Source organism: Sorghum bicolor, chromosome 6 (assembly GCF_000003195.3).
Source record: "Sorghum bicolor cultivar BTx623 chromosome 6, Sorghum_bicolor_NCBIv3, whole genome shotgun sequence".
Taxonomy (NCBI): domain Eukaryota; kingdom Viridiplantae; phylum Streptophyta; class Magnoliopsida; order Poales; family Poaceae; genus Sorghum; species Sorghum bicolor.
In genome coordinates this window covers 20,581,400-20,604,313 of record NC_012875.2, presented here as the reverse complement: position 1 = coordinate 20,604,313, position 22,914 = coordinate 20,581,400, and the positions used below count along the sequence as shown (strand labels likewise).

Below are 22,914 nucleotides of genomic sequence, written 5' to 3'. Positions count from 1 at the left end.
AGGTGAGTGGAAACATATTGGTGGATGAAATTATGTGATGGGATGTATGTGAGGTGAAGTGTATGACATGTGGGACCCAAGGTGTGTGGGTCACGCTTCTAGAAGATTAATATAATTAAATATAATGCAGGAAAATCTATGAGAATTGAAACTTAATGAAAATGATAATGGAAAATATTTTTGTGCCTCCACAATAATTAATAAATATGGGTTGTTACACACCACAAATATTATTTATATGGGGCTTTTTGATTATTATATTAATGCTATGAATATATATGACTAATGCAAGAATTAATTATGCAAGAATTTAAATATGAGAAAATTAATAATGCGGATAAATACCGATTTACCTCCCGGTGAGGGTTTGGGATTTTTAGGTCCCCCAAGCTGGACCTCCAAAGCGTTTAATCTTCTGAGTTACCTTCCTCCGGAGATGGTGTCTCCAGTGGTTCTTCATGAACTTCCTTCACTGTAGAGTCTCTCTCTGGTCTGGGTTTGAATGTGAAGCGTTCTTCTTGTCCGTTTATGTTAAACTTGATTTCTCCCTTCCCGACATCAATGTGGGCATTGGCAGTGCTCAGAAATGGCCTTCCAAGGATGATGGACACTTTTGAGTCAGGACTCATGTCCAGTACTACGAAGTCTACTGGCACCAGGAAATCTCTGATCTTGACCGGAATGTTCTCGGTGATGCCCAGCGGGTGTCGAACCGATTGATCCGCTAGTTGCAAGCACATTGATGTTGGTTCTAAAGTTGCATGTTCAAGCTTTTTGTAGACTGATGCTGGCATCACACTGACACTTGCTCCGAGATCACAAAGTGCATTATTGAAGTGTTGGTTTCCGATCGAGCAATTAATAGTGGGGCATCCTGGATCTTCCTTCTTCTTTGGTGGTTTGTTGAGGATGGCCGCACTACATTCTTCTGTCAGCTTGATAACCTCAGTGGTGGGCAGTGGTCTCTTCTTGTTAAGAATATCTCTGATGTACTTTGCGTATGTAGGTACCTGTATGGCATCGAGCAGAGGTATGTTGACATATAATTTCTGAATGACCTCTACAAACTTACCAAACTGCTCATCCGACTGCAGTCCTCTGTTTCTTCTGGGAAATGGCAAATAGTAGGTGTCGTAAAAATCTTTCCTCATTTCTCCAGTTCTTGGTGGTTGTAGCAGATCTTCTGCTCCAACTGGGCTTTCTTCTTCTATCACTGCTGGTTGCACTGGTGCTGATGTTCTTTGTTTCTCTTTTGGGTATGGTGGATCTCTGGTAGCTTTAACCTCCTCTAGTAGTTATATTCTTTACCTGCTCAAGGTTAGTAGCAACAGGCAGTGCAGCAGCTATCTTTATTAATTTAAGCTCTACCCTTTTATTAAGAGAGTTTTGCTCATCAAAGGCAGTTAGTAGAAAATCCATTTTATTGTGTATATCTTTTAGAGATGATTCATTTGTATCTAGCCTTTGTTTAACTTCATCATTAATTTTGGTTTGTTGAGCAATTATCTCTTTTAATGAAAGTTGCTTGACAGTATTACCTGAATTCATACCTTTGCTATTGGGTTGACTCGAAGTTGGTTGATATTTGTATGCTGTCTCAATGGCCCTTTGATCTTCTTTGAACTGGGCCCTCTGGTCAATCCAATGGAGCAAATTTTCCATCTTAGTTGATAATGCTTTTACTTCTTCTGGTATTTCTTCAGTTTGATGACATTGTTGAGCTTTATCTTGGAACCAGCTTTGGTTTTCTGCTATCTTATCCAAAAGTATCTCTGCTTTTCCAGTTGTAAGCTCCAAGAATGATCCTTTAGCAGATGCATCTAGGCACTCACGAGCCTTCTGGGTTAATCCATGGTAGAAGGTCTGCATAAGTAACCATGTGGCCATTCCATGGTGAGGACAATCTGATATGTATCCTTGAAAACGCTCCCATGCTTCTGAAATGGCTTCTGTCTTCTGCTGTTGGAAACTGACAATATTTCCTCTTAATGCAGTTGTTTTGCCTATAGGGAAAAACTTTGATAGAAAGGCATCTGACAAGTTCGTCCAGTTGTTGATGTTATCTTGATGAGTGTAGAACCACTTCCTCGCTTTTCCTTCTAGTGAGAATGGAAAAAGGCGAAGCAGTATGACGTCTTTGTCAACTCCGTTGATGTGGATTGTGCTTCCAATCTCTAAGAAATTCTGTAAGTGTGCACTGGCATCTTCATGTGCCTTTCCACTGAATTGTGTAGCTTGTACCAAATTGATGAGGCTTGACTTGAGCTCAAACTCAGGTATTCCTTATTCTACTGCAAATCTTGGACCGGTTGGAATGTTGTCAAGACTTGGAGCAGAGAATTCTTGCAAGGTCTTTTGTGCCATAGCTTCAGCAATTGGTAGCTAGTTTCTTCTTCTCTTGATTGCTTTGGTTCTGATGATGAAGAGTTGAATGTACCCAAAGTCAATCCTGTTATACCCTGTATAAAAATATAAACATAGAAAAACAACAGGGTGAACCTGCCAAAGCAGCGGTGCCTTGCTATGATTTCTCACTTAGTAGCTGTTTTATGCAATTATTTCTCTATAGTCTAGTCTAAAATTTTATATGAATAACCTTGACTGATTTTCTGGCTTTCCTTAATATTACCCTTTTGTTCCCTTTTATGACTTATTCCTGAGACTCGTATAATTCCTATAAGTTCCATAAGTTCTATAAGTCCTATAGATACCCGGCAACGGCGCCAGAAATGCTTGTTGACACTAGCTAACACCACTTAGATACTAGGTTGTCATCCCTAGCATGGCGCCAGAGTGTACAAAGGTATTTATAAATGTAAAGGCTCTCTAGAAAATAATCTATTCTATCCGCAAGCGCACAGATGAAACACCTCATTGTAGCATTTCACCAGGATAAGTATTCCAGGTATCGTTATTTATAATTTTGCTTAGGGGATCTTAAGAAGATGGAATTAAATCAAGGGGCAAAATCTATCAAGGCATAGACTAGAGATAAACTTGCAAGAACATGATTACTAATGAGAAACTCGTCACACAGTCACATACTTTAGCAGGGGGTAAACCATAAAGATAATGATAATAAAGTATAAGTTCATGGGTAGATAGCACAGCGATTAGAAAATAGACTACTCCTCATATATGTAGGTGATGTCGGATTAGCTAGAGAATGGATTCTAAGTCATCTACTAACTACTAAGTCATAATCTACTCTAGTTATCTACAAGATCATATATAGCATAAAAGACTCTTCATTCATGTATAAGGAACATTGATAAAGTAAATCAGAGCATCGCATGACTTACTCCACAATACCGGTTCTGCCTATCCTATCAACGGAGGGTGGACTATATAAGAATCAACGAAGCTGTCACTATCGCGAACTACCACACGACTCGGCCAATAGGATACATTTGCAGATAAATAACATCTAAGCACCACGCTCACATGTGATCTATCACCTAACTCCCTCGCGTCAAGAGCTAAGCGCTTTTCAAACTTATACATAAACTCATTATCAATTAGAACTATATCAAATATAGAACTAGAGCAAACTAAGAACATAATAATTAAAGACATAATGCAATTAGAACAATAGAATTAGAGAAAGATATGAATAATACCAATCTTTATTACCGAAGATCCGAATCCAGAGCGTAGTGCTCTACTTCTCTAATTGCTATCTAATCAACCTCTAAACTTGAAGGATTAGGGAGTAGCTAATTCTAATTCTCTGTGGGAGAGAGATCTAAACCCTAACTTTGATGGCTACCTCTGAATAATGATTTCTCCTCTCCTCCTCCAAGGGCCAGGGGGTCTGGTTTTATAGTCCCCTCAAGTGAACGTGAGCCATTGGATCAAACCGACATAGATTGTATGGTTTAGATTGATCCTTTAGGTCGGTGGAGTCTTGCCCCGAAGCAGAGTCCTGTTTGGCTTCCTGGCCAGGGCGGGCGCCCAAGGGGGGTGGGCGGCCGCCCAGCTCCCGAGCCCGATTCGCGTCCCGTTCGTTCCCGTGGCTTCTGGATCCTTCTAGATTGAGGAAAATTGCGCGACACGTAATTATCTCGTTGTAAACATGACATGTGGGCCCTCTCTCCATATTTTCTGATAAACCCCTGCAGAAATAGATAAACACCAAAGCTCGTGGAATTCTGTCAGATAAAACCCCTATTATAGATGTTTGTTTCATATTGATCCTTTTTCATGTTTATTTGATTATTAATTTTAGTACTTAAGGACCATCAACAGTAGATTTCACCCGGAAGTATTCCAGAGTATCGATTTTCCACAGAGAACGTGAGTGTACTAATTAAGATCCAAGATCGCCCAAGGATAACTACATAATTATTTTTGGTGGGAAGAGAGGAAGTTTCCTGAGAGTTCTCTAGTTGATCTAAGAATCTAGAATTACTTCAAGATTATTTATATCGGGACATCAGAGCACTAACCACAGAAAGAGATGAGAAGGGGGCTGGGAAGGTCTGACTACGATCCTGCAAACACCGATCCGAACGTGGTGGAATACGTCAACCGTTAGGGCTGTCACTACCGTAAGGCTACCACAACAATCCGCAGGATTGGGTGCAATTTCAGGTAATTGCAAGACTAAACACCACGTCTAATCTATTAATTACTACTCTAATGTTTCAAAGATTAGGGCACTTGATGCAAGGGGGAATCCAATAAATAACTTGAGTGTAAATAAAAGTAATTAGAGAACTCAGGAGTTATGAGTTGAAGAACCTGGAGAACGATGAAGAACGAACCAGTTGCTGCAAAAGTACAATGTTGAGGAAGATCCGACAGATCCGGCTCCTCCTCCTCCGCTCTCCTCTTCTCTCTCCCTATTTTCTAAATTACAACTAGAACTAACTAGAACTAGAGGAACTAGAACTAGAACTAGATGAACTAGAACTAGATCTAGATGAACTAGAGGTAGAACTAGAAGAACTAGAGGGATCCTCTCTACTTGGATGAAGAATTGAAACCCTAACTTTGATTCTATAGAAGAGGTATGATCTCGAGGGGCCAGGGGGTCTGGTTTTATAGTCCCTTCAAGTGAATCTGGGCCGTCGGATCAAACCGACATTGATCGCACGGTTTTTCTTAATCCTTTAGGTCGGTGGAGCATAATCCGCGAAACGTGTCCTGATTGGGCACTGTAGCTGGGCGGGCGCCCAGGAGAGTTGGGCGGGCGCCCTGCCTCCGAGCCCGATTTCCTTCCCGTTCGTTTCCGTGGCTTCTGGAGTCTTCTAGATGATAGAAAATTGCGCGACACGTTAATATCTCTATGTAAACCCGACGTGTGGGCCTTTCTTCCATATTTCCTGATAACCCCTGCAGAAATACACAAACACCAAAACTCGTGGAATTCTGTCAGATAAAACCCTAAGTCTAGGTGTTGGTTGCATTTGGATCCTTTTCCATGATTAATTGATGGTTAATTGTGAGCATTAAGGACCGTCAACAAGCTCCCCCAAGCTTAACCTTTGCTCGTCCCTGAGCAAAGATGAACTCAAGAGTTTCTGCAGTGGTTTCATGCCTTAATGGTACACATGCGTTCAAACAAGATCTCATCTCTGGTTAGAGTAAACTGTTAAGACTTAAAACTTACTCATTTTACCTTCAACCATGGGGCTTGCAACCGTCACTTGTGTCTTGAGCAGTTAAAAGATAGAACGGTCTAGTCAAGCGCCATGTCTCTTGTTCTTCGATTAACTATAGCTCTGGAGTTTTTGCAGATTTTCAAATAAAACTCAGAGATTCCTTGTATGACTCTCTCTAGTCTCTATTTTGTGGTATTTCTGGATCTTTACCAAGGCAGTGATGGTATATGCCTTCTCTCAAAGTATGTGGTATTTGTGGTATAAGATATAGTGGCATTGCCTTTTCTCTCACCCTACTCTAATAAGGTTTTGATATCTGGAGCTCATAGGTGGGAGACAGCTAATACATACTTACAAGACATTTATTGCATAGTCAAACCATGGATCCAGAAGAACAAGTCAATAAGTCAAATCAAGATGTGCATGTGTGGCGAATGAATGATGCATGGTAATGTTGGTGATAACAATGGTGAAAGTCTAATTCTACTTATGCTCTTTTGAGGGGATACATACCTTTCTTGCTCTTTTGAAACTTTTTGAGGAGAATGAGATGCTCTATATTTTCTTTTTCTTTTCTCTCAGGTGGGTATCTTGTAGCCCTAATTCTACTGTCGGACACTTGTCTATTTTTACCTCTCGTCTCACTTTTTCTTTTCTTCGAGGTTCCGGACACTTGCCCCTTTTTATTTCCTCGTATTCTTTTTTTCTTTCTTTTTTTTAGAGCACTCATCTCCTGAAATAATATAGCAAGTGGTAGTAACCAAGATAACTTGAGCATTTATTTCACAGGGAAAAACATAAATAGGAGAATATTTTTGGCTATTCTCTCCCGAATTAGGAGTAGAATATTTTTGGGTGGTTCTGGAGATGGAAATGGATGGATATATGTGGATGGTACTTCTGGAGTAGAAGTAGCATGTGTGAGTGAACGTGCAGGTGAATCTTGATTTAACCACATGACAAGCTCCTAAGGGTCTACACAGCTTGACCACACTCAATGCTCATAAGCAGTAAAAAGTAAATGTGTGGTTCATAGTCTAACAAGCATGTATATATGGCTGTGGTAGGAATTTAAACTCTCATCATAGAGGAACTCATCATGCAACATTTTAAAGATTTTCAAAGATAAAATTCTCTAGAATTCTAGCATCTCTAGGAACAGATAAACAGCAGCTCAACCTTCCCATATCATATCCGTTAACGACTTAGACTTCAGATCAAGTACTCTCCCCACAAGTTCAGGTTTAGAGCAAATCTTAATTAATACCAGTCATGCCTAAACTAGAGAGAGATTTCAATTTTGAGAACTAGCCATGGCAGAGCAACTATTCATCATTTCCATGTGAGAGCTTATCATGAGGGTTCATAGCAAACTTTATTTATTTATTTATTTAGCAAACTAAGCAAAGATATATATAAGCACAAAATCTTTATTTGGGTTTTTATGATTATGCATCTTTTTAATATTAGAGTAAAGTATAAACGTGAGTAGAATACTTAGCTGGATAAATGGGGGTGCTCTCCCCCAAGCTGGATTTTGACGTAATTCCTTTTGATGTAGCTAGCAAGTGGTGGAGGTGTATTTGAATGTCGGCAGCACCCTGATGACGATTAGGATGTCCTCCGTCTGCTAGTCTTCTTTGATCCTTGAATTCTGTGGAGCTCAAATAGACAACAAAGCTTTATGGAACTAGTTAAGTGTTAGCATAAATATCTAGCCTTTATCATGTTGAGCCTCCTCAATAAATGTTACTCATTAGTAGGATCATAATTTTATTTTTATAATTTTATTTTTATAGGACAGGAATATATATTTATTTTTACGCCACCAAAATGTACTTATGGGTTTTATGCCATGAGCATACTCACATGGGGCTTACTATTTTTAACATTTTTATTTTCTTTTCAAGATGATATGAACCTGATTAACTAAGCAAACTATTTTAAAATAATTGAAAGGAAAAAGATAACTACCAAGTTTACCTCTTGGCAACGCGTTCTGTGTTTTTAAGTCCTCCGAACGAGACTTCCGTTTTCTCAGTCGTCTTGGGATTCGCTGGATGGCGTAGTCGGTGGTTCCGGCAGCGCCTGCTCTTTATGTATAACTATCTTCTCTCTACACACCTGACTCGGTGCTACGGTCTCCTCAGGACAGTTCTGTTCAAGTTGTATGTCTTCAGACCTTACTACTTTTCCTTTGTAGTCTGCCCATCCGTCCTTGATGATTTGCCTTCTCTGGTTGCGGTTACGTTGTCTTCTTCTTGTCCTAACCTGCTTAGAATCTTCAACTATATATTTAGGGTCAGTGAAATAGCGGCGTACCTTCTCTGAGGGGAAGTGCATGTGGACTTCTCCGGTTCCAATGTAGATGATTGCTTTAACGGTGCTGAGGAACGGTCTTCCAAGGATGATGGGTGGATCGTACTTGTCTTCTCCCATATCAATAACCTAAAAATCTTTCGGAATGTCTGAATGTATGTTGGTTGTAGGGACATGGTTCCATGCAGGAGCTGATAAGTGACTGCGGCCATTATGTTGACGTTAGATCCGGTGTCGTAGAGTGTCTTCTGAAAAGAATATCCGTTGATTGTGCACTCGATGCTTGGAACACCAGGGTCGTCCTTCTTGATCAAGAAAGGTGACTTGAGTTGACGATCTTGACCTCCTTGAGCTGCAGTGACCATCTTAGCTGACTCGGTACACATTTGCTTGTTCCTGTTCCTCCTGTTGGTCCTCTTCCTTGGTTCATGTCAGGATTGCTCTGGGATTTGTGTAGTCTTGTTCTTGAAGGAAAACGTCTGCTTCTTCCCCTTGATGTAGAAACTGATCTTGGCAGCACTAGCGTAGATGATAGCTCCCGAGGTGTTCAGGAATGGCCTCCCTAGGATGATGGGTGCCCTCTCATCAGTATCAGTCTCTATCACCACGAAGTCTGCTGGAGCGTATAAGGTACCAACTCAGACGTAGAGGTTCTTCAATATTCCCTTTGGGAAACTTAGTGTCTGATCTTCAAGCTGCAAACACATGGTTGTTTCTAGGAAAGGATGTGTAAAGAATTTTTCATAGAGTACCCTGGGCATAATGTTGATGCTGGAGCCAAAGTCGTAGAGTGCTTCTGGGAAGTCCACCATGCCGATGGAGATCGGGATGACAGGGCGTCCTGGATTGTCTCTCTTGACCGGTAGAAGGTTAGTAATTACTACCACAACGGGGTTACTCTAGTAGTTACGTCCTCAAGCATCTCAGGGCACTGATTGCCTGAGTGTCCAGTCTCTCCAGTGTGTGTACTCGTTGATCTAGGTTCTTCACTTGGTGGAGTCTGGGAGTTGTAAAACTCCTTCATAGTTTGCTTGAAGTGTACCTGCTCATACAGACAAGACAGAGATCAAGTGCATAGGCCCTGTTGGTGGAAAACACCAACAGAACCAAAAGTGTATTTGTTCTCTCTAACCTTAAGCATAGTGAGAAAGACAAAGTTGATGGATAATAAGATCATGAGTGTAGTATTTAAACATTTGTCAGATTAGATTGCTCAACCTTATGGAAAGATAATCTATCTATATATATGTTTTGTTTATATCTTCCAAAGATTGAGTGTGCAACATTCTAGCTAATATGATTAGGAGTGTAGGATCACAAAGGTGGAAGGACTAAACATGTTGAATCGATTGGGTTGGTTAATCTAGAGTTGTAAATCATACATGTTTGTCTCTTTTATCCATGTGAATGCCAGAACCAAGGAGAAGCTTATAAAAGAGATAGTCAAGTACCTTAAGTTGTTACCTTACTTGAAGAGTGATGGTACAGTATCACCTTGTGGAAGCTTTCCTTTCTTAGCGGTTTTGCATCGTGTTTGTGGCACCCTCCATGGATCATCTCTTGTGAGCTATGCTTTCCTTGTGTAAATTGTTAAACTTTCATGCGTCTCTCTCTTTGTCTCCAATGTGAGTTTATCTCAGGACTTCCCAGATCGATATTGAAAGTTTTCCTGCAGGGGTTAGTCCAACAAAATATCCAATATCTACTATAGCATACTATCGGCTCAAAGATCAACCTAGACACCATGTCTAATTTGATTTAGGAGGACATTTTAACCTAAGCATCATGCTTAATTTAAAAACCCTTGGAAGTAAGATCATCAGCCCTAAACTAAGCACCATGCTTAATTAAGAGATAAATGAAACTACTCCAAACCTAGACATATACTAAAGCAAATAAAGGTAGCATGAGAGCATTTGTAGAGATCTACTCAAGTGGAGATAAAGTAGTGTGATTAGTATTTAACAAATTGAGCATGTCTCAAAGGTAGGGACAACCAACATAGCAACATGGCAAATGATGTTTTTATGTAAAGTACTCCCCAAGCTTGAATTTTGCAAAATTCAAGTTTGGATGAGTTTAATTCAATGTTGTATGATGATTGGTTGTACATACCTTGTGCTTGTCATTCATCCGATCTTCTTGCTCCAATCCTAGAAAGGTTAGTGACAAGAATACCCGAAGGAATTTTTTTTACAATTATCCTTATATGCTCAATACACAAGGTAGTGTTGCTAATAATTAAAAGCTTATGTTACGATCTGATCAGTGCTTGTTTTAGGACACTAAGCTTGTCCTTGGGAAACCATCAATTTATGTCGGCGAAGTGGTTTCCCCTCCAAGGCTGACCTATATCAAGATCAACTCAACGAGATCTGCAATATTTAATATAGACATATGCATCGACAACTGCCCTTTTAAAGTTTTTATAAATAGAAAGGAAGAGGGGGTTGGAGATCTCGAATGTGGTGATGTTGGAGAGACCAATGGATTGTGAAGATGTTGCATATGAGCATGGAGTAAATGAAGTGGCTCTGAAATAAATTCCATGCTCATTAATGCTTAGAGTGAAATCCATGTGGTATGGTGAAAGTGGTAAGGTGAGTGTGGTAAAAAAGGAAAAGAAAAAGGATAACGGATGACTTGGTTCGAAACTAGCACAGCTACCGTTCCCCGGCAACGGCGCTAGAAAGCTTGTTGGGTATTTTAAACGCAAACAGAAAAATCTGCAAGCGCACGGATACCGATGTAGCTTTCACCCGGGAGTATTCCAGAGTATCGATTTTCCACAGAGAACGTGAGTGTACTAATTAAGATCCAAGATCGCCCAAGGATAACTATATAAATATTTTTGGTGGGAAGAGAGGAAGTTTCCTGAGAGTTCTCTAGTTGATCTAAGAATCAAGAATTACTTCAAGATTATTTATATCGGGACATCAGAGCACTAACCACAGAAAGAGATGAGAAGGGGGCTAGGAAGGTCTGACTACGGTCCATCAAACACCGATCCGAACGTGGTGAAATACGTCGACCGTTAGGGCTGTCACTACCCTAAGGCTACAACAACAATCCGCAGGATTGGGTGCAATTCCAGGTAATTGCAAGACTAAACACCACGTCTAATCTATTAATTACTACTCTAATGTTTCAAAGATTAGAGCACTTGATGCAAGCGGGAATCCAATAAATAACTTGAATGTAAATAAAAGTAATTAGAGAACTCAGGAGTTATGAGTTGAAGAACCTGGAGAACGATGAAGAACGAACCAGTTGCTGCAAAAGTACAATGTTGAGGAAGATCCGACAGATCCGGCTCCTCCTCCTCCGCTCTCCTCTTCTCTCTCCCTATTTTCTAAATTACAACTAGAACTAACTAGAACTAGAACTAGAGGAACTAGAACTAGAACTAGATGAACTAGAACTAGATCTAGATGAACTAGAGGTAGAACTAGAAGAACTAGAGGGATCCTCTCTACTTGGATGAAGAATTGAAACCCTAACTTTGATTCTGTGGAAGAGGTATGATCTCGAGGGGCCAGGGGGTCTGGTTTTATAGTCCCTTCAAGTGAATCTGGGCTGTCGGATCAAACCGACATTGATCGCACGGTTTTCCTTAATCCTTTAGGTCGGTGGAGCATAATCCGCGAAACGTGTCCTGATTGGGCACTGTAGCTGGGCGGGCGCCCAGGAGAGTTGGGCGGGCGCCCTGCCTCCGAGCCTGATTTCCTTCCCGTTCGTTCCCGTGGCTTCTGGAGTCTTCTAGATGATAAAAAATTGCGCGACACGTTAATATCTCTATGTAAAACCGACGTGTGGGCCTTTCTTCCATATTTCCTGATAACCCCCTGCAGAAATACACAAACACGAAAACTCGTGGAATTCTGTCAGATAAAACCCTAAGTCTAGGTGTTGGTTGCATTTGGATCCTTTTCCATGATTAATTGATGGTTAATTGTGAGCATTAAGGACCGTCAACAGAGACAGTGTTAGTTTTGTTGCAAGATAGGTGCACGGTTTGCACCTAATGCACCATAGGATAAGAAACCATTTTGGACGCACCCAATGGTACTCCTAGGTCAAGGAGCTCAAGTGAAAGCTCGGTTTGGTCTGTTTGGAGATAGTGCTAATCTTGATGCAAGATAGTTGCACGGTTTGCATGGAACATACGATATGCTCAGAAATCAATTTGGACGCACCTGATAACTCCTTGATGATGTGTGTCATATGGAATCTTGCTTCGGTTCGTTTAGAGACAGTGTTAGTTTTGGTAGAAGATATGTGCACGGTTTACGCCTAATGCACCATAGGCTAAGAAATCATTTTAGACGCACCCGATGGTACTCGTAGTTGAAGAGGGTCAAGTGGAGGCTCGATTTAATCTGTTCGGATATAGTGCTAATCTTGATGCAAGATAGTTGCACAGTTTGCATGCAACGTAGCATTTGTTAAGAAATCAATTTGGACGCACCCAATGGAACTCCTAGATGACGTGTGTCATATGGAATCTCGCTTCGGTCTGTTTGGAGACAATGTTAGTTTCGATGCAAGATAGGTGCATAGTTTGTGCCTAATGCACCATAGTCTAAGAAACCATTTTTAACGCACCTGTTTGTACTCCTAGATGAAGAGGCTCAAGTGGAAGCTCGGTTCGGTCTTTTTGGAGATAGTGCTAATCTTGATGCAAGATAGGTGCATGGTTTGCATGGACATACCATATGCTTGAAAATCAATTTGGATGCACCCGATGGAACACCTCGGTGACGCGTGTCATATGGAATGTCGCTTTGGTCTATATAGAAGCAGTGTTAGTATCGGTGCAAGATATGTGCATGGTTTGCGCCTAATGCACCATAGTATAAGAAACCATTTTGGAAGCACCTGTTGGTACTTCGGTGAAGAGGCTCAAGTGGAAGCTCTGTTTGATCTGTTTGGAGATAGTGCTAATCTTGATGCAAGATAGGTGCATGATTTGCAAGGAACATACCATATGCTTAGAAATCAATTTGGACGCACCCATTAGAACTCCTAGATGACGTGTGTCATATGGAATTTTGCTTCGGTCCATTTGTAGACATCGTAAGTTTTAGTGCAAGATAGGTGCACAGTTTGCGCCTAATGCACCAAAGTCTAAGAAACCATTTTGGACGTACTATTTGGTACTCCTGGGTGAACTGGCTCAAGTGGAAGCTTGGTTCGGTCAGTTTGGAGATAGTGTTAATCCTTATGCAAGGTAGGTGGATGGTTTGCATGGTACATACCATATGCTTGGAAATCAATTTGGATGCACCTGATGGAACTCCTTGATGACGTGTGTCATATAGAATCTCGCTTTGGTGCATTTGGAGACATTGTTAGTTTCGGGGCAAGATAGGTGCACAGTTTGCACCTAATGCACTATAGTCTAAGAAACCATTTTGGACGCACTTGTTGGTACTCCTAGGTGAATAGGCTCAAGTGGATGCTCGGTTCAGTCTGTTTGGAGATAGTGCTAATCTTGATGCAAGATAGGTGCACGGTTTGCATGGAACATACCAAATGCTTGGAAATCAATCTGGACGCACATGATGGAACTCCTAGATGACGTGTGTCATACAAAATCTTGCTTTGGTCTGTTTGGAGACAGTGTTAGTTTGGGTGCAAGATAGGTGCAAGGTTTGCACATAATGCAGCATAGGCTAAGAAACCATTTTGGACGCAGCCGATGGTACTTCTAGGTAAAAGGCTCAAGTGAAAGCTCGATTTGGTCTATGTGGAGATAGTGCTAATCTTGATGCAAGATAGATGCACGTTCTGCATGGAACGTACCACATGCTTAGAAATTAATTTGGAGACACCCGATAGAACTCCTTGATGACGTGTGTCATATGGAATCTTGCTTTGGTGTGCTTAGAGATAGTATTAGTTTCGGTGTAAGATATGTGCACGGTTTGCGCCTAATGCACCAAAGTCTAAGAAACCATTTTGGAAGCACCTGTTGGTACTCCTAGGTGAAGAGGCTCAAGTGGAGGCTCGGTTCGGTCTGTTTAGAGATAGTTCTAGTCTTGATGCAAGATAGGTGCACGATTTGCATGGAACATACCATATGCTTGGAAATCAATTTGGATGCACCCGATGGAACTCCTTGATGACGTGTGTCATTTGGAATCTCGCTTCGGTCCATTTGGAGACATTGTTAGTTTCGGTGCAAGATAGGTGCACAGTTTGCACCTAATGCACCATAGTCTAAGAAACCAATTTGGACGCACTTGTTGGTACTCCTAGGTGAAGGGGCTCAAGTGGATGCTTGGTTCGGTCTGTTTGGAGATAGTGCTAATCTTGATGCAAGATAGATGCACGGTTTGCATGGAACATACAATATGCTCAGAAATCAATTAGGATGCACCTGATATAACTCCTTGATGATTTGTGTCATATGGAATCTTGCTTCGGTTCGTTTAGAGACAGTGTTAGTTTTGGTAGAAGATATGTGCACGGTTTACGCCTAATGCACCATAGGCTAAGAAACCATTTTAGACGCTCTCGATGATGGTACTCGTAGTTTGTCGACGAAAGCTGGTCGGCAGTCTACCTTGGGGTATACCCACGGTAGTAGTTTATCGGTACACGGTGCGCAAGCTACGAACTCGATGGTGACACAAGACACGGACAAGCTTTTTATCCAGGTTCGGCCGCCGTGTGGGCGTAATACCTACGTCCTGCGGCTTGTTGTATTGATTTGTGTTGAGAGAATCGTGTGTCCTAGGGGGGTCCCTTGCCTCTCCTTATATAGTCTAGAGGGCAGGGTTACAGATCTGGAAACTAATCCTAGTCGGTTACAATTGCCATAGATAGTACGATATCAATTCCTATTTTAACCGACTAGAATTCTACTTGATCTCCACGTCTTGTTTCCATGCCCGAGACCCCAATCAGTTGGATCAAGTCTCGAATTTGTCTCGTAATGGGCCAAGCCTCCTGGCCCAAGTCTAGCCGTGAGGGTATAGGGGTTTATACCCCCACAGCTAGTCCCCGAGCACCATGTATTGTGATATAACACGCCGTCTTGAGCTTCTTCGATCAGTGAGGCTTGACGTCTTCAATAAGCAGGAAAATCGCCCAAACAGTCACAACGATATTTTAACCAACTCAAAAGACAGTTGAACGACATTGACATCGAAGAAGCAGGTTGTTCGAAGAATGCATGGTGCTCTAAATTAAAAAAGATTTCTTTCCTGGTGAAGTGTGCCCACTTTACTTTTAGAAAAAAGTACAGTCTTTCAAAAAACAAGCATATTCACCGCAAGGTGAAGTGTGCCCACTTAGTCCCCGAGCCTGGTAGTAGGTGACGTAGGCACGTGGTGCCAGGGTCAAAAGAAAAACCTTCGAAATAGTTCAGAAACTGAGATGCATCGCCAGATGCATCGTACCGATGTAGTCCCCGAGCTTGCTGGAAGGCGAAGTATGATCCTTGTAGCAAGGTCTAAAAAATTAGAATTATCCAGTCCCCGAGCATACAATGCCCATTTGCCATCGTGTGGACTTATCAACCAGTCCCCGAGCATATAACACTTGGTGGTCGATACAGTCCCTAGTTCTTCAAACTGGCAGACTGGTCGACCAGTCCCCTAGTATACAACGCTCAGTGGTCAGTGCAGTCCCGAGATCTCCAAACTGGCGGACTGGTTGACTAGTCCCCGAGCACACAATGCTCGGTGGTCGGTGCAGTCCCCAGATCTCTGAACTGGTAGACTGGTCGACCAGTCCCCGAGCACACAGTGCTCGGTGGTCGGTGCAGTCCCCAGGAACGTTGAGCTTCCACCAATTTTTATCTGTTATTTTGAAAAAAAGCATCTTACCACATTAATGTGTGATGTGACGAGACATCCTGGCGCGTTGTCAGATGGCTGCGTGAAAAGGTGCGCCTGGTAACTGTGCAGCCGCTCTTTGCGTGGTTCAAGAAAAGGAAACCATCAATTATACAAAAAGGCCGCCGTATTAACTGCTGGTAATTGTTGAAAACCGAAATGCCGCGTCCGCCGCTTGGCCCGCCCACTTCCTAAGAATGCGGGAAGTGGGAGGGGTGGAGTTGTTGCTTATAAAAGCTTGACATTGCCCCCGTATTCTTTACCCTGCCATTGCCTTCGATTTTTCCATTCTTGCCATTCTTGCCTTCTGCAATCACCATCAGTCCTCCCAACTCGCAGCCGTTCCCGCAGCATCAATGGCGAAGAGTGACTCCAAGAAGAGGGCCGAGCTGATGGCTAAGGAATGGAAGAAGTCCCGGAGCAGCGTGAGGTCCCTCAACGACCTCGTCGGCATGGGGCTGCTGCACTGCCAAGAGCTCGGCGGCTGGAGGGCGCCGGAGGGGGAGAGCTACCCCGACCCCCGTGCTGGTGAGATCATGGTTTTCGAAGATTTTTTCAAGAGGGGCTTTGGGGTTCCTGTTCATCCTTTTCTCTAGGGGCTTCTCCTTTACTATGAGATCGGGATCTGCAATCTACACCCGAGCTCCATTCTTCTTATTTCTACTTTCATCCATCTGTGCGAGGCCTATGTTGGGATAGAGCCGCACTTCGATCTTTTCCGCTACCTTTTCTGTTTGAGGAAGAAGGGAGCAGTTGGAGGCTCCAAGATTGTAGGTGGAGTATACCTCAATCTGCGTGACGGGATGAAGAACTGGTATCTCAACTGCCCGTGGAATACTTCTCTCACCGAATGGTACAAGAAGTGGTTCTACGTCAGGGAAGAGCCGGGCAGCTCCACGTTCTGCGACGTGGGCTACATTCCAAAGAAGAGGGTTAGTTCGACAGACCGCCCGCAGTTCGCTGGTCAAGTAGAAGACGTGATGAAGCTGATCGACTGGTCCCGTTTAGACGGGCCAGGAGTGGTTGGCAACTTCATCTGTCGTCGGGTGATGCCCTGCCAGAAGAGGGTTCACTCGGCGTACGAATACGCTGGGAGCCAGGACCCGACCAGGATGAGTCCTGAAATTTTAGAGAAGGTGGAAGTGCAACAGCTATTGAACGAGCTGTTCAACTTTGCAGATGATAGCTTCGTCCGGAGTGGTGATCGGATGCAGGCCTTCAAGCTGGGACGACCAACTCCTAAGGTAATGTTGCGAACTGATTTTGCTTTCTGAGTACTTGTTCTCCTAGTTGTTGATTTGTCTTTTATTTTTGCTGCAGATTGGAGACGTTGACCAGTGCACAGTGTACGTATCACTGGCACCTGGCATGGAGAATCCTGCGGGGGTAGACCCGCCAGAAGATGATGCTGCTCGGTGTACTCGATACACCAGCAGCGAGGAGGAGCAGAACCATCCCCCCCGACCACCGAAGACAGAGTGGTGGGGAAAAGGCCACTAGCAGCAGACCCCTCCCCTGCGGAAACACTGCCGGCAGAGAGCAGCCAGGCGCCAAAGCACCGTCGGCTCGTCCGGATCACCGACGACGACGACGAGGAGGAAGAGGCCGCGCCTTCTTTTGGTCGTAGGCCGCGCAGTCGTCCGGACGTTGTGCCGGCCACCACTGGTCGGGTGACCAACGACCGCCTGCACCGCACATCGAGCCGACGTGCGTCGTAGAGATGGGGGCACAGGTACCGACTGGTAGGACCAGGAGGAGGTTCACCGCGACACACAGGCGCTCTGACCTGTAAGTTTTTAATCTTACTTTCGTATTGCGATATTTTGCGTTTTGTTGCTGTTGTTGACATTGTTTAATGTCGTCTTGTTGTTAGCACGGCATCGGACCGACCCTGGCCACATTGCTGGCCAGAGGGCGACCGAGCCTGTTGCTGCCATTGGGGACGCCGCGCCGCAGACCATAGAGTAGCCCGCGGCGACAACCGCGGCGGAGAGCGCCGAGGAGCATCCGGCCCCGACAAGGGCCGCGGCGAGCACCTCGACAAGGGACGAGGAGGCTACAAGGACGCCTCCCCCGAGTAACATTGTGGAGGAGGAAAACAGAGCCCCGACTCCTCCACCAGCCGAAGAAAGGGGAGTCCCGAGCCCGCCACGAGCAGGGGCCTCTTCGCCCGTAGGCTCCCCTGGCCTGGACCAGGGTCCAATGATGCCTGCGGCCACAGCCTGTGGCAGTGCGGCGAACGAGGAGACCCGGACGGCCTCCGACGATGACGTGGAGGAGATCCAAGGTCGTCCCCGTGATGGCCGCTAGCACGTCTACGTGTGGCGCCAACGCGGGGACCACTTCATCGGACATGAGGAGCTCGTGGAGACGGAGGAGGCCGCGAGGGTGGAGCGCGCGGCAAAGCGTCTTGTGGACGAGGTTAAGGTAAGTGGTCCTTTGCGCTGCTCGATGCTTATGTGCGATGTTCCTGGGTTCAGCATGTATTCTTCTTGCAGGGCGCAATGAAAACGGCGAAGTACCGGAAAAGGTGCTTCGACCAAATTGAGGGCATTGTGGCCGAGAACAAGGCCCTGTCCGCGGAGGTGGATCGGCTTCAGTCGGAAGCCGGGGAGAAGACGGCCGAGATGAGTGCTCAGGAAGAGCGCCTTCTCGACCTCAATCGGCGGTTGGCCGACCAGGATCGACAAAGGAGAGGTTAGTCGCGTACTCCGAGCAGCTGTATGTAGCCATGTAGTCGGTTTTGTTGACCAGGGATTGTTCCTGCAGACTTGGAGGAGGAGGTTGCACGCCTCCGGCAAGAGAAGGAGCAGCTTGGCCAGGAGCTTGCCGGGGCGCTGGAGACCGGGCGCCGAGCTGGCGAGGAGCTAAGCAACAGGAGTCGGGAGTTGTCTGGTAATAACCGTGCTACTCCTTTTTTGTTTGATTGCTCAACGTGTCTTTTCTTATTTGCGAACTGACCGCCTGCTTGATTTGTAGTGCTCAAGGTGAACACCAAGAAGCATTTAGACGAGCTGATCAAGGACCGGGACTCCTGGAAGACCAATTGCATCAAGCTTTGGAAAGGAGTGGCCCTGGTTCTTGACTTGATCAGCCCCAAGCTCCCTGAAGACCAGCCTCGTGTGACGAAGCTGACGCCAGTCGAGAAGGCGCAACGGGCGTGGGACTGGCTCCCGCAGTTCGTCAAGGACGCCAGGGAATTCGCCGGCGCGCACGTCATCAGCATGGTGCGCGCCCACTATCCTCTCGTTGACCTGTCCTGACTGGAGAGGGGGTACCCCAAGGAGGTTGGCCCACAGGAGGCAGACGACCTTCGTGTTGGCCTGCTTGACTTGTCGTCGACGGTGATCGGCGACATCAACCTCTGCGGGACGGCCACGCCCCCAACCAGCCGAGGTCAGATAGATCAGCCAGAGAGTTGTCGGGAGCGTCCATTGCCGGTGATGGGCGGTCGATGCTTGCGGTCTCGACCAGCCAGGCGCCGGTGGCCCCGAACCCTCCGACTGGGCAGCAAGGCCAAGCGGGTGATCAGCCCGAGCAGTAGGCCTGTAGGGTAGTCTGTAGGAGTAGACTAGGAGCCGCCCAGCGGGGTGTTTATTGTAAACTCTGTATGTAAAGTTTGTAATAAAGTTTGATTTTGCCATGACCATGATTTTGAGCGCTGTAATGTTATCTGAGTGATGTATCACTGTGTTTGATTAATAATCGTTAAGGATCTTCATCAAGAGGAAGATTGTTGTGTTCCTCGAAAGCTCTGCGTGTAAAAAATATATAGCGAAAAAGAGAACTTTTATTATTTCTAATTATAAGAAACTTACAAGCAGAAGGTGCTGGAATTTATGGATAGAAACGACGCAGTTTGTCTATGTGCCAAGAATTAGGCAGGCGTGTTCCGTCTGGATACGCCAGTCTGTAGAATGTAGGGCGTGTGACTTCGGCGACCACAAAGGGTCCTTCCTAAGGTGTGGATAACTTGTGCGTTCCTTCCTGGCTTGTTTTCCACTTGAGTACCAGATCACCGACCACGAAGGAACGGTCTTTGACGTTCCTGTTGTGGTACCGCCTGATAGCTTCGAGATACTTTGCTGTTCGAAGACATGAAATTAGACGCTTTTCCTCCATGCAGTTGATTTCGAGCTCCCTGGTGTTGTCAGCCGTTGACTGGTCAAAGTTTTCAACTCTTGGAGATCCGAATGTTACATCAGATGGGAGCACTGCCTCGGAACCATAAACCATGAAGTAGGGTGACTCGCCTGTATTGCGACTAGCCTGTGTTCGGAGACCCCAGACCATGGCCGGTAACTCTTTCATCCATCGACCAGGTGCTCTGTCGTTCTCGGTGTACAACCTTTTCTTCAGGGCATCAATAATCAATCCGTTCGTGCGCTCTACTTGACTGTTTGCCCATGGGTGAGCTACTGACACGTACTTTATGACTATGCCCCTGTCATCGCAGAAGTCCCAGAACGTAGTGCCAGTGAACTGAGTGCCCAGGTCGGTGATTATACTGTTGGGGATCCCGAATCTGTGTATGATTTGATTGAGGAACTCCACAGCTTTCTCGGAGGTTGCTTTGACCAGTGGCATGTATTCGATCCACTTTGAGAATTTGTCGATTAGGACGAAGACGAACTTGAAGTTGCCGGGAGCCGGTTTAAATGGCCCGATCATGTCGAGGCCCCAGCAAGCGAAAGGCCAGAATGACGGAATAGTTTGAATCTCGTGAGTAGGTACGTGGGTCCTCTTGGCAAAGAACTGGCATCCTTCACAATGTCGGACCAGTTTCTCGGCGTCGGCGACCGCGGTTGGCCAGTAAAAGCCTGCTCGGAAAGCCTTCCCGACCAGTGTTCTGGAGGCCGCGTGGTTGCCGTAGGATCCGGCGTGTATGTCATCCAAGACCTTGATGCCGTCATCTTGGGATATGCATTTGAGCAGCACTTCAGAACTTGCGTTCTTTCGCATAAGTTTGCCATCCACCAGTATGTAATTCTTGGATCGTCGAATGAGGCGCTCGTTCTCCGTTTTATCCTGAAAACCCGACCCGTCCGATATATACCTGATGAAAGGGGTGCGCCAGTCACGGCTGCTGGTTGTCAGAGTAGTGTTGTCTATGAGCATTGCCTCATTAGGTTGCTTTTCGACCAGGTCTGTGCCCACACTTGGCGCGTGGATGTCCTGAACGAGAACGCCTTGCGGGATCTGGGCCCGAGACGACCCTAACTTTGACAGCGCATCCGCTGCCTGGTTCCTATCCTGGACCACGTGGATGTACTCTATGCCGTAGAAGTTGGATTCCCATTTGCGGATTTCTTTGCAGTAGAGGTCCATCTTCTCGTGGGGTGTGTCCCATTCCTTGTTGAGCTGGTTGATAACTAAGGCGGAGTCGCCGTGGACGTAGAGGCGTTTGACTCCCAGTTTGACGGCTAGTCGTATGCCGTGTAGGCATGCTTCGTACTCAGCGATGTTGTTTGACGCTGGAAAGAGGATTCTAAGGACGTAGCGTAGTTTGTCCTTGTTGGGCGACACGAAGAGAATCCCGGCGCCGGCACCGTTGATGTTTAAGGACCCGTCGAAGAACATTGACCAGTGGTCGTAGATGTCAGAGATGGAAGGTTCGTTGAGGTCCGTCCACTCTGCGATGAAATCGACCAGGGCCTGAGACTTGACGGTAGTGCGGCTCTGGAAGTCTAGGGAGAATGGGCATAATTCCATTGCCCATTTTACAATTCTGCCGTTGGCGTCCTTGTTGCGCAGGATGTCCCCTAGAGGGAAGCTGGTGGTTACCGAGACCCAGTGGCCGTCGAAGTAGTGCTTAAGCTTCCTGGACGTTTTTAGGATGGCGTATATGAGCTTCTGTATCTGTGGGTACCTGGTCTTGGACTCGTTTAAGACTTCGCTTATGAAATAAACGGATCTCTGGACCTTGTAGACATGGCCTGGCTCGTCTCGCTCGACTACTATTGTCGTGGAGACAACCCTATCTGTTGCTGCAACGTAAAGGAGTAGGTCTTCATTGGGCTGAGGGGCTGTGAGAACAGGTGGTGAGGTGAGGAAGGTTTTGAGCTGGGTGAACGCAGCGTTAGCTTCCTCTATCCAGGAGAATTTTTTCGACGCCTTCAAGAGTTTGAAGAAGGGGAGGCCTTTTTCTCCCAGTCTAAAGATGAAGCGACTGAGAGCAACCATACATCCGGTAAGCTTCTGAATATCCTTGACATTCTTAGGTGGTCGCATGTCGAGCACTGCTTTTACTTTTGAGGATTCGGCCGTATGCCGTCGCGGCTGACGACGTTGCCGAGCAGTAGACTGGAGGGGACCCCAAAGATGCACTTTTTGGGGTTAAGCTTCCACTTATATTTGTTTAGTTCCTTAAAAGTTCGGTCTAGATTGGCGACTAGAGTGCTCGCATCCTTTGTTTTGACTACGACGTCATCTACATAAGCCTCGACGAGGTCATCGCAAATCTTGTCGTGGAGGCACTGCTGGATGGCCCGTTGATAGGTGGCTCCTGCGTTTTTGAGTCCAAAGGACTTGGTCGTGTAGCAATATGCGCTGAAAGGAGTGATGAAAGATCTGGTGACGAGATTCGCGATGACCTCATCTTCCTTTAGTGAGATCTGGTGATAACCATCGTCGCCGACTTTAATCTGGTCATCTTCCTTTAGCGAGATCTGGTGATAACTAGAGTAGCAGTCTAGAAAGGAGAGGAGTTCGCATCCAGCCGTTGAGTCGACCACCTCGTCGATGCGAGGGAGACCGAAAGGATCTTTAGGACAGTGTTTATTGAGATCAGTGTAATCAACGCACATTCTCCATTCATTATTCTTTTTGCGTACAAGAACCGGATTGGCGAGCCAATCGGGATGATACACTTCTTTATTAAATCCGGCTGCTAGAAGCCATGTTATTTCTACCCTAATAGCCTCCTTTTTGTCACGAGCGAACCGTCGCAGCTTTTGCTTGATGGGTCTTGCGGTCTTCGAGACGTTTAAGGAGTGCTCGATCAGGTTTCGTGGGACACCGGGCATGTCTGCTGGTTTCCATGCGAAAACGCTCACGTTGTCCCTTAGAAACCTGACGAGCGCGTCTTCCTATTTAGGGTCCAGGTTGGCCCCGATGAGGGCCGTCTTCTCGGGGCTACCATCGAC

At 45.4% G+C, this 22,914-nt stretch overlaps 1 protein-coding gene across 1 annotated transcript in view; it reads right to left on the bottom strand.

Moving 5' to 3' along the window:
• The window catches only part of LOC110436430 (angiomotin-like), an 82,052-nt gene extending 64,199 nt beyond the window's left edge, over positions 1 to 17,853 (bottom strand). Inside the window, exon 1 of the mRNA XM_021463529.1 lies at positions 17,660 to 17,853. Within this exon, the coding sequence (XP_021319204.1) occupies positions 17,660 to 17,853 (194 nt within the window). The remainder of the gene's footprint in view (positions 1 to 17,659) is intronic.